At 35.9% G+C, this 12914-nt stretch overlaps 1 protein-coding gene across 3 annotated transcripts in view; it reads left to right on the plus strand.

Annotated features, from left to right (window-relative positions):
- The window catches only part of LOC140141944 (uncharacterized), a 32669-nt gene that overhangs the window by 8417 nt on the left and 11338 nt on the right, over positions 1 to 12914 (plus strand). For all 3 annotated transcript variants that reach the window (XM_072163831.1, XM_072163829.1, XM_072163830.1), the window contains 2 exons: positions 4762 to 4815; positions 12043 to 12092. In XM_072163831.1, the coding sequence (XP_072019932.1) occupies positions 4762 to 4815; positions 12043 to 12092 (104 nt within the window). The remainder of the gene's footprint in view (positions 1 to 4761; positions 4816 to 12042; positions 12093 to 12914) is intronic.

Below are 12914 nucleotides of genomic sequence, written 5' to 3' on the forward strand. Positions count from 1 at the left end.
TTTAAAATATCGATGGATTAACATTAGTAAATAACGGCCAGGATAGAAAATAATGAGGTAAATAGGATAAGTTAATTAAGGCCCATAATGGTCACACAATGACCACTAGGAATGTTGCCCATAATATTTTGATATTAGAGGGATGGGGCTAGGGGGCAAGTGGGCAAGCCAATTTTTAAGGGAGAAAATTTTACTTGCCTAAAAAGTACTAAAAAAGGTCTAAAATCTTAAATATCAGGACGGTCAGCATCCCACGGGGAAAGAGGGGGGGGGAGGGAGAGGACACAGGGGAAGCTGTCCCTTGGGGTTTTAAATCCTGATTTTCGTTGCGTGTATTTACATGAAGATTACAAAGTATACTCGTATAGATATCAAAAAAGCTCAATTCAATAAAGACATGACTTGGAGATGAATTTACAAATAATAATTACTTGGAGATGAATTACATTACTTTCGGCTATTCCAATCTCTGTGGTTAAGTCTTTCTAATCGGAACGCCATTCTATTTAATCTGTATGATTTGGTCAAATTTACTCCGGTGATGAGTTGTGGTAAAATGTTCTCATTCAGTTAATCAACACATGTTACTCCGCGGTATTCTACTCTTTTTAGTTAGTATTTTGTAATAAATTATATGATTGAACTAACTGTATTGATGCTGACGCAGGTCAAATGGCGTATGGATGATGTCGGTTGTCAGCTAGATATTTAAAAATATCAAATTTGTCATAAAATTTGTATTATATAGCGAATTTAAAAAAAAATCCAAAATATGTGATATCAGGAGGACATTCCTCGTATTCAGAATGCAATTCGATAGCTCCTACAAAAATACTGTTTATACCCGATCCCTTAAATTGTACAGCAAATAAATGCTCATCGACTGTGTAAATTGTAGACTGTAGTTTGTAGACACATTGGATTTGCACAAAGTGTTTTATTTAAATGCTAAAACTAAAAAGAAAAAAGTATGACACCTTCCACTGCACTCGCCGTAAGCGTAGAAAGGTTGGAATTTACCCTGGAGTTATGGAAACATTTGGGATTCATAACTGCTATTTTGATTCTAAAGAACTTCAAAGAATACGATTTAAAATGGTAGACATTATAGACTGTGTAAATGTGTATAAAAATTCTCTGTTTTGGAGAAAATATTTTTTACCAAATGAAGGTTTTTACCTAAATGTTTTGGCGACATAAAGAACAAAAGTTCTTCAGTATTTTTTCTATTACTCTTAAAAAACTGTATAGATATTTAAGAACCCATTTTGATTTTTTTTGGTAATTTTACCAACTTCGCTAAAAAATAACCAAAAAAAATAAAGGTTTAAAATAGTTTACAAGTACTTGATTTTATCGTTATTCAGATTTTGTTTACTTTGACTCTCTGTTGGTTATTTATATTGTAGATAATCAATGATTAAAATTTCAAATAAAGAAAAGGTAAATACTGTTGGTGTATGTAAATAATTGCGATTATAAATAACGAATGACCATAATATATATTGACTATCTTGTTTATATGCAGCAGACAAGAAATTGTCATAATGTATTGACTATGTACATGACTCAAAAGAGGTAAATACACCGTATGAATTTTGTGACAAAACTTTTGAATTCTTTTTGCGGTTAACAAACATAAGAGCTAACACAGCTGTAAACAAAAACAAAAGTAAGTTTGTTCGTCAGTGCCACTGCTGCATTGGCATCCATAAACAGTTTTGTATTTCACAAATTGTTGCAAGTTTTAACACCCGAAAGTGGCCAAGGTACTTCTAAACTCCGTTGTGGCCGCCTTCAGGAAACAACGCATTTTGAGTATACCGTATACGATATACCTTGTATATGTACCGATACACTTGCTGTTTATAGTGAGACACAATTACCGCACAGATTATATACCAACTAATGCGGCCTATACACGATCAATTTGATTGATCAATATTGGATACCTAAGGCCCTGTATCCATAGGCTGTTCCCTTGTGGCGTGTGCCCTTGTTCCGTGTTCCTTGTTCCCTTGTGACGCGCCACACAGACAATGAACCTTTGTTTTGCTTAGTGGCCGTATCCATAGGCTGTACCCACTATACATGTGTCCTTGTGTACGGCACATGTTCCGTGTGACCTGCAGCACAGAGAATGAACATGTTCATTCTTTTGCCGACGCCACAAGAGAACACATGGCATTTTAATACTCATAGATATGACTGAATCTGATTTGATTGAGGAGGTGAGGGGTTATCCGCTGCTGTGGGACCCCCAAAAAAAGATTACCATGATATGAGCACCAGCGAGCAAAAGAAATGCCATGGCGGCATCCTGCTCATCTTCAGTAGTTGGGTTCATCATTTATCTTTGAATAAAAAAGGTTCACTTACACATTTTCGATGTTTGTTTTATTAGCATTCTCATCAACGTTTCTTTTCTCATATAATAGTATTAGGTATTGCAGAATTAATCCCTACCTTTTGTTTCCGTTTATTCCACCATACCAAATACAATGCAAATTTTTTTTTTTTTTGCGTTATGTCTCCCATGAGGGTGAAGGATGACTAAAATCCTCGGTGCACACATGCGTGCACACGCCACAGTGAACATGGAATGGCTACATGGTGGTACAAGGCCAGGTCACAAGGCCACAACGCCACAAGGGCACACACCACAAGGGAACAGTCTATGGATCCATAGGCTGTTCCCTTGTGGCGTGTACCCTTGTTCCGCGTTCACTCGTTCCCATGTGACTTGCCACACGGACAACGAACCTTTGTTTTGCTTAGTGGCCGTAGCGGTTTTTAGCTCAATATACATTAATATTAAAATATTCCAGCGCCATTAGATCTGATTTATGATAAAGCAAATTATATGTAATGCATGTAACTATTTCTGGGTCCATTTAAGCATTTTGCTGTTAAATTTAGGCAATTTTGTGGTCAAAATTAATTGTGGCAACACCCTATTCCAAAACTGCTTGCTTGCTTGCAAACAAAATGCCGACAACAAGTATAAAGAGATTCAATGACCATCCGTGTATTGTGTAACATGTTTAAAATTAGATGAAATGACTCAAAACTACGCATTAATATAGGAAGGCTTATCAGCTTGCCACAGACTAATTAGAGCAAAGAACTGGACTTAATAAAACTGAAACAATCACGTTTAAATGATTTTGTCACTTTTTGAAACGTATCTATTTTCTGGTTTTATTTATTTATTTATTTTTATTATTAGGTCTCACTAAAGCTCACTATTAAAACCACTTTGCGTGCATCTTTTTATTTATCTGCCTTGAAGCTGCAATTTCATCGTTTCCAACAAACAAAATTAACAAACGTTAGTTTTGAATAGCAGCCGAGCGCTGATTGTACACTAAAGGAGAGAGTTTTTATATTTACCAAATTAAAAATAAATCGTGTTTTATGTTTTTGTCACATGTCGTCCTAATGTTCGCAATAATACCAGAAACAGCTTAAGGGCTCTGGTAGCAACGTTTGGACAGTATTTTTTGTGGGAAATAAGAGCACATTAGACATATCGAATTGCAAGGTCACAATTTTTAATTGATCGTCGATTTACATCCTAGCTACACACACTTTAAGTACATAGGCCCTGTATCCATAGGCTGTTCCCTTGTGGCGTGTACCCTTGTTCCGTGTTCACTTGTTCCCATGTGACCTGCCACACAGACAACGAACCTTTGTTTTGCTTAGTGGCCGTAGCGGTTTTTAGCTCAATATACATTAATATTAAAATATTCCAGCGCCATTAGATCTGATTTATGATAAAGCAAATTATATGTAATGCATGTAACTAATTCTGGGTCCATTTAAGCATTTTGCTGTTAAATTTAAGCAATTTTGTGGTCAAAATTAATTGTGGCAACACCCTATTCCAAAACTGCTCGCTTGCTTGCAAGCAAAATGCCGACAACAAGTAAAAAGGATTCAATTACTCGACCATCCGTGTATTGTGTAACATGTTTAAAATTAGATGAAATGACTCAAAACTACGCATTAATAAAGGAAGGCTTATCGGCTTGCCACAAACTAATTAGAGCAAAGAACTGGACTTAATAAAACTTAAACAATCACGTTTGAATGATTTTGTCACTTTTTGAAACGTATCTATTTTGTGGTAAGTGTCTTCAATTGATTCTAAAAACACAAAATATGTCTTACGCACACTACAATGGTTCATTTGTAAAAGATGTGTTAACATCACATTTGTGGGCAAATTGACTCAAAAATAACTGAAAATGATATTTAATTTCTATGGCAACACCCCCTCCATACAGAGTGATATATGGGGATAAAGTGGTTGCCAGCTTCTTACCATACATCTAACATCTAAATCAAAATGATCGAAATACAGATTTGAAACGAAATGTATACGGGAAGTTATCTTTTGATAACGTATAGTCCGGTCATATAGCAAGGTTGCCGTAATGGCTTTGATATAACACAATTTTATACCACCACTCCACGTCTATTTATTCATGTCTTTTGCTTTGAGTCCGAGAGTGTTTGATATCTTTATTTATAGCGCTCAAGAGCACTTCAAAAAAAGCAAATGAGATCAACTGAAATATATGGAAATTAATTTGTATTTCATTACTCCCATTGCTGCAGATAGAAAAACATTGTTTTGTGTACGATAACTAACTTTAAAACATTAGACAATTTTTCGCAAATTGTTTAAAATTCACAAGTCGAACCTGATTTTTGTTAATATCATTAATCATTCTTTTATATTGTTTTACCCAGCAAGAAGACTAACTGCCTGTCAAAATTGCCTAGCTTTACATGGTTCAGTCAGAAGTAAGTACTGTTTCTATTAATAATATTAATTGTAAACAAACTAGACAAACATATGATCTATTTCAACACCATTGACACTTTATTAATTTCCCTCTGCAAATTCAACGTAACAGGGCTAACTGTAGTGCTAGTTTCATGCATCTCCAGTGGACATTTTCCTAATCCTTCAAAGGAAATTATACATGAGGTACCACTGGGTTAGAAACAAATAATATGTGAACTATACTTAGAGTGTGTCACGTCTCAAGTGGAGAGAAACTACATGTTGCATTTTGCAGCGGCAGATTCGAGCCGCATGTTAGGCGTGTACATACATAGAAAGGCGATTTGTCCGGACGTTGGCGACGCAATCACGATTCATCCATATATGGCCCGGCATGGGGGGAGGCGGTGGTGGCGGCCAATATTGACTAAATCTTGATGTCGTCTTTGGTTTACCACGTTAATACAAAACCATGACAACTAATACCAAAGGTATTAATTTATGTTTAATACCTAGCCAAATCCGTGTAATAGTACAACCCACTATAAGGCATGTTTTCACTCTTTTTTGCGCGTGGCTACAATATTTATAATATAATGTTTAATAATTCAAATATTCGTAACGTTGGACGCGTGGTGTAGTGATTAGTGATTTTGTTATCTTTCTAGCCCGTGAGGGTCTTTATTAAAGTGACACAAAAAACAACAATATACAAACATGTATATTAACAAAAACACACACAAAAATTACATCAGCCAGCAATGATTTTTACATAATATATGACAAAAACTTTTCTATAATGGTATTATCAATACATTGGTTCCCATTTCTTGACATGAACACCATATTTATCTTTACTGAAGGCAATATTTTTCTCAACTTTTTCCATAAAGTATAACCACGCCTTTGGCCCTATAATTATACATAGATTCCAATTCCCTTTGTTTAACTTCAATAGATGCCAGTACATCTGGGTTAGAATTTTGTGCATACAACATTTCCAAATTTGTAATTTCATTCTCAAGATATTTTTGCAAGTTATTTCGCTCTTTAGCTTTTTTAACAGAATATCTTATAATATTACCTCTTACAACACATTTTCTAGTCTCCCATAAAATACCAGGATCGGCTTTACTATTCTCCTTTACAATATTGTCAATGTCTGCTTTTACCATGTTTACATAATTAGTATCATTCAATAACGAAACATTTAATTTCCAGTACCCTTTACCTGGCTTTTCATAATTGTCATTAAACACCGTAGAAATTAATGAGTGATCTGTTCGATAACCATGGGATATAGTACAATTCTCAACACATGCTTTTAGTGTCTTTGTAATTATGAAATAATCCAAACGACAAAGTATTGGTGGGTCACCATTAGATTTCCATGTAAAACATTTTGTATTTGGATTCATATCACGCCAAATATCAATAAGGCATCTTTTCTCCATAAATTTCAATACCTCCGATCTTGCCTTAAAATTTGTTTGCTTTCTACCACCTTTTTTGTCAAGAGCCAAATTAAAAACAAAATTAAAATCGCCACCGTAAATTATTCGATCACATTGGAAATGGTTTAGATTAGTATCAATTTCACGAAAAAATTGAGGGCAATCATCATTCGGAGCATATATATTAACACATGTAAATATTTTATCTGCAATTTTAACATCAACAATAATATACCGTCCATCATTGTCAATAACACTGTGTTCAATTGAGTAAGCAAAATTACTGTGAAACAAAATACCAGTACCTTTACTGTTCGTAGTACCATGGCTCCACAAGGCTTTTGAGCCCCATTCATTGGTCCAACACTTAATATCATTTAAAGTGCTATGGGTTTCTTGAAGAAAATACATTGAGAATTTTTTATCTCTTAACCATAAAAAAGAGTTTTTTACAAAGATATCGATTGCTGGCTGCCACATTGAAGAAATAAAAAAGACATTGAAATTTGAACATTAACTTCCATTTGTAGGCTATGGAAATGAAATAATTGCCTACATAGGGTAGACCAAGTTTTAAGCAAAAAACCATAGTCATAATTGTGGTTCTGTAAGATGGTAAAAATAAAAAACACATGTCCATAGAGTTCCTATGCCACCGAAAAAACACTAAATGAATGAGTGCAGCAGTGGTGATTAGTGATTGGTACACTCGCCTTTGAACAGAAATTCCCGAGTTCGAGACAATTTTCTCATTAATTTTTAATCAAAAATGTAAATTGTTTATTTTCAAGTGAAAATATATACATTGCACTGGGACATAATATTTTGTGAACTTTTTTTCTGTAATGGGACAAATAGAGTCTGAAAACGTACGTCGTGGAAAAGCAAATTGCGTCCAACGTCCAGGCTGTTGCCGTATTAAAATGAGGTAGAACACTATCGTCTGGCTGGCACGCTGAGCTGCTTTCAACAGCTATCAATTTGAAATTTGAAAAAAGACCCCGAGGGACGAAACACAGTATACCGTGAACGCGGTTCATAAACGCGCGATGTCATGTCATGTGATGCCTCTGTAATCAATCGGCACTTCATGGCACCAAATTGAGATAACGCTTCCACGTATCGCGTTTATTATCTAGTACTGTCTATGAACAACATAAGTGAGCCCGATGAACCAATGTGTGACAACATATCTTCTATGTATTAAAACATCCGTGTTTTTTAAGCATGGACGTTCTCTTACCTAGGATAGATATTAATCATTTGAATAGTACACGGAATAGCCGGTCAGGCTAAAGACCGCCATAACGCGGTCACTATAGGCTAATGTGTGTATCGTCTCAAGTTGAGAGTAACGATATGTTGCATTTCGCAGTGACATATCAGTATGGTTATGCACTTATCAAATGCAACCCCGGCCCCTGGGGACCCGGGGATGGCCGGGTCGTGGGCCGTGGATTTTGGGTTTAAAAGTTCAAGTCCCGGGTAAACACTTGGCCAGTCCCGGACCCACCCGGGCAAAACTCTCAGCCACTCCCCGGCCCCCCGGGGCGAATATCTGATGCAAACCGATGCAAACCCCGGGTATTCCCCGGCCCAAGATCCCGGTCCTGAGCATCATAGGCTTGGATCTTAATATTATTGCGGCAATCTTGTCATGCGGGCTCAAATTTCGACTGCCGAGCTCTGGACATGCTGGGTGGATTCAAAGGCTTCAAAATATAGGTCTACTTGTGTGTCCCATTGCAAATACGTCTGTTACTCACGATGTTGCGGAACATCTAAAAACGATAAACGAAATTAGGTTACCTAGATTCTCGTCAATAGCACAGAGCAGCATAATTATTTCCTCTCCTTCCTATATTAGGTTTAGGCCTATATACTTGCTCAACTGTTTGAGTATCAACGCACGGAATCTAACAATTTGATATAGTCCTACCCCTTTTGGTTTGGAATAGATCAAAGTACATCTGATGTCTACGTTTTGAAATCGCAATGTCTCTAGTAATTATTGTTAAACGCTCCAACATGAAAATGTAATGTAGTTTTAAAAATCTGTATATTAACACAAGCTATTGAATTCAATTTTTATATCATGTATGTAGCCATGTAGCAGTCGATCGCAGATGTCATTGATTCTTTTATTATCACGGTCAGTTTTGTTTTTGAGTGTAGGCCTAATAATTTAAAACTTTACTCTCGGCAGGTGGTTAAAAATTTATTTTAAAAAACATTTGGCATAAATAAGCGTACAGCAGGCTCTCGTTTGCACATGCATATCCAAAAGCCAGTGTAGTCTGGTTAACCATGCTAACTTTAGAGTCCCGCTAAATAACAGATACATGGCCTACTGAAAAATTTTGAAAAAACAGCCAAGATTTTGTTTTTGGAATGGATTATGAACAGTAACATTAATTTGGCGACTCAGTAGATTATATCCACGGCTCAAGTACGGCCAAGTGAAAGGATAAATGCGGGCATCCTTACCATGCTTACTATCAAACCCATACCTGCCAACTTTTGAAAACTAGAAATAGGGACACTTGCGAAGCGGAGCGAGTGTAGCGTTCGCGACTACGGCGGGGGGGGTCCAGGGGCCGCTTAAGGGCCCTTGGTGGGGGTCGAGGGGGTGAAGCCCCCCGAAGCCAGAGGGTTTCTACACATTTTACACTACATGAGACACTATTTCTGAGGGGAAATTACATTTAAATGGATTAAAAAATAAGGCTATTTTGAGTAAACAAGCCTAGATAACAGCCTTGAAGAATATCTTATACATGTACATGCAATCTTCTTCAAGGCTGTTATCTTGACTTGACTCAAAATTATACCGTAAAATATGCAAATTAGGTACCTAAGCCCAGGCAATGTTAGCAGATTTAGCATCCCAAATGACCACTTATGACATAAAAACCTGTTTTAGACTTTTTTGAAAAAATGCTTCCTTCATCCTAAAAAACTGGTTTTAAATGTTCAGTTTCCTATACTTTTGTACATGAGAGACATTCTTCAAAGTTCTTTTTTTGCCTAATAACATGACCTACGTGGCTGAAATTGATAAATATAATGCGCAATATAAAAATGATGATTCAACAAATTTTTGATCCCCATCTTTTTTTTTTTTCTTTTTTTTCAAAAAATATTTTTGGCCAAAAAAGCAAGTTATAGGCCCTAAATTACTTGCTATTCAAGGTTGGAAACCAGAGAAATACTGCTACTAAAAAAAAAAAAAAATTGCCAATATATTTTTATAAAGTTGTACATTTTAATTACTTTTGCTTCTATTGAACAGCTAGCAATGTATACTAATTCAATGTGTCCCTGACTGTTCAATAGAAGCAAAAGTAATCAAAATGTACAACTTTATCCAACTTTGTAAAAAGAAATTGGCATTAAAAAAAAAAAAGTTGCAGTATTTCTATGGTTTCCCACCTTTAATAACAAGTAATTTAGGGCCTATAACTTGATTTTTTTGGCCAAAATATTTTTTGAAAATTAAAAAATTTTTTATTTTTTTTAGAAAATCAGGACATCCTGATTTTATGACGTTTTCGGGGTCTAAAATCGGGATGTCCCGCCAAAATCGGGACACTTGGCAGGTATGCAAACCATGACCATGTTCACGGCCCATTTTACTGGTTGGAAAACCCCGGGTAAGTTACGACAGAATCCCGGCCCTCGCCTGGGTAAAGTCCCGGCCCAATTTCCCGGGGTTTTGGCCGACGTCAATTCTTATACCAGTCCCGGCCAACACCCGGCTCACCCCGGACACTTTTTGAATCAAATCCCGGGTCACATGATGTCAAGTCCCGGACCATCCCCGGGTCCCCAGGGGCCGGGGTTGCATTTGATATGTGCATTACGCGGTTGCGTCGCCATGGTACGGACAAATAGCCTGTCTACGCGTGTGTATACGTCTCCGTGGGATTAGGTGAGTGCGAGCGACCCGTATTTGCTACTTCGAAATCCAACATAGCTTTACTCCCAACTTGAGACGAGGCAGAATATATAATATTTGCGGGTAATATCATTTGAATCAAACCAAACCACAAGTAATATTAATGTACACACATGATACGATGAAGGCCATATGCCAACGGTAATATATAAATGACAAAATCACGTTAGTTGTTAATTTTCAATGGAAATGATATATAGCATGTTGTTTTCGGTTTTTTGATTTTGTTCTAATCCAATTTTAAATTATGACCGTCAAAGAATTGTCCTCGTGGCGAATGATTAAACGATTAAATAGTCAATTTGAATGACTAAATTAATGTGACTGGACACTATGAATGAGCCGTAAAGTCGGCAAATTGTATTCTGAGTTACATTGTAAAATTTGCGTGAAGGTCGTATTCATAGATACCTCAATTTGGTGCGACAAGTATCTCATCAAACACTGTTTAAACTAATCAATAATCCTATTGCTGGGCAAAATCCTGTTCAAGTAGTGGATAACAAAGAATTGTATTTTGTCTAGGTATGTATAACCAACAATTAACAATGAGAGGACATTCCTGAACCTCGTTGACTTGGGGATGATTTGAAATGACCAATAATTATGACTGTTTGATATATATTACCAGAAATGTGGAAAAAGAGACACATGTAGAACCAAAAAAGGTACAAAAAGGAACAGGGTTCAACAAACCATATAACCAAATATATATAATGTATATTTTCTAAACTAGGAATAAAACAAAATTGACCGGGCCGACTTTACGGCTGACTCTTGAGGTCCAGTCACAAATATCGTCGTCTTCTAATTTCTAGTATTTTTTATAGCACCACTTTATGTGATCCAAAATTCATCACCCATGAATTACCTGACGTCTACTGTAAATTTACTCAACAGATAAAGATCTAAAAATACCATCTTCATTCAGATTCGTCTTGTTTTATGACGCAAAAGAAGCCATGAACAAACCAAATATACAGACCGCAACCATATTATAGCTTCTCTCTCTATATATATAAATATATTCAAAGATCATTAGAAGACGTGACCATAGTTGCATTGTTCTTAGTATGGTTAACCATGACACTACGAAGGGGGTACAACCCACCTAAGATTTTTGATGAGTCATAAAAAACGCACGCTTTACGCCCAAACGACCGAAGCTAATCGTAGACCCATCATGCGCTCAGTCTACTGATATTTTTTTACCTCAGCACTTACCCGGGGGCAGGACAGGCCATCAAAGATAACCATGGGGGTGGTGCGACTTTTATATTTAGGAGAAGATTTTATGAAACTTTTTAGCCAAAAATCAATTTTGCCTATACCTTTGTACGTAGCCATAATTTCCCAAATTTGCATGGGCGCCCTCACATTATGACGTCATAGTGATATTATTTTGGGAATGTTTGTATTTATTTTCATTCCACTAGGGTGAAAAGAAACGTGATAGATTTAAAATGCATTAATACATTGAAATCAAATGACTTTCAAATGGCTATCATAATAAAAGTTAAATAAAAGGAAATAAAATTGAAAATATAATCACTGATCAAGATCGTTGCTTATCCGATAGAATATAGCCTTCTTCAATTAGTCTTAGGCTAATAATAATTATGTAGATATAGTGTTAAGAAGATGTTTTTTAAATATAGCAGTAGGGTATAGGTGTAATAGTTCACCTGTGAGGATGAACATTCTGAATGAAATAACAGTATAGCGACGTAAGGGAATCTACTTGTCACTCACCATTTACAATATTGAGAAGCGATTAATTTAATTCTCTTCCAATTTATCTTTTCTATTTTCATTTATGTTATATTTGGCAGAACGCACAGATAATAACGACTTGTTGTTTTTACTCTCGCCTGGGAGTCAGGTAAGCTTAAATTGCTACAATTAGATTTCGTATCTTAAGAGACCAAGTTTAAACTAATACTGTCATATTAGTTTTGAATGAGTTTGGTAACAAGCGCTTGATTAAATATATAATATATAAATATATAATGTATTGACAATCAAGAAGTGTCGCTGTCTGTTAAACTTTAGCTACATTTTCTAAATTTAAAGTTAAAAGTCAAAATTTGTATGAGCATTTGATAGTCCCTGATGAGAGAAGCATTGTATTGACAATTGGATAATTTATCAACAGTTCTGCATTATAGAGTGCAAAACGATGGTTCACACATAATAAAGAGATGATCAATTTTGAACAAAAATGAAGGTTTTTATCTATTCCTGGATCAGCATTCTGTCATCATTGCTAAATGGATCAATTATACCTTGTTTTGTAAACTCCAATTACACATTGCACCTTTAACAGTCATGCAAGTGGCCCAGAAATATCGATATAGGCCTACAATGTGCCAGTGGTGTGAGTTACATTTAAAATACCCACGAGTGAAACGAGATCACTTTGATAACCTTCTTACATTTGTCATTGTGATTCGTACTCCTTCAACACTAGAAAAGTTCTTTTCAAACAATTGTCAAAGGAATTGATTGAAAAAGGTTATTTAGTGGCAGATCAAAGATAATGACATCAATGTTTTTTAATCAGTACGGGAAAGCGTACGTAAATCCTAACAGTTTCATTTTCATTTGAAGCTGAAGGTAAACTTTGAAGGTTTGTAAAAAATAGTGACTTCGCCACCCAACTCCTTACAAGAATTAAGGTACCAATTATGTTCACCCCTGTATA

The sequence above is a fragment of the Amphiura filiformis genome, chromosome 20 (assembly GCF_039555335.1).
Source record: "Amphiura filiformis chromosome 20, Afil_fr2py, whole genome shotgun sequence".
Lineage (NCBI taxonomy): Eukaryota > Metazoa > Echinodermata > Ophiuroidea > Amphilepidida > Amphiuridae > Amphiura > Amphiura filiformis.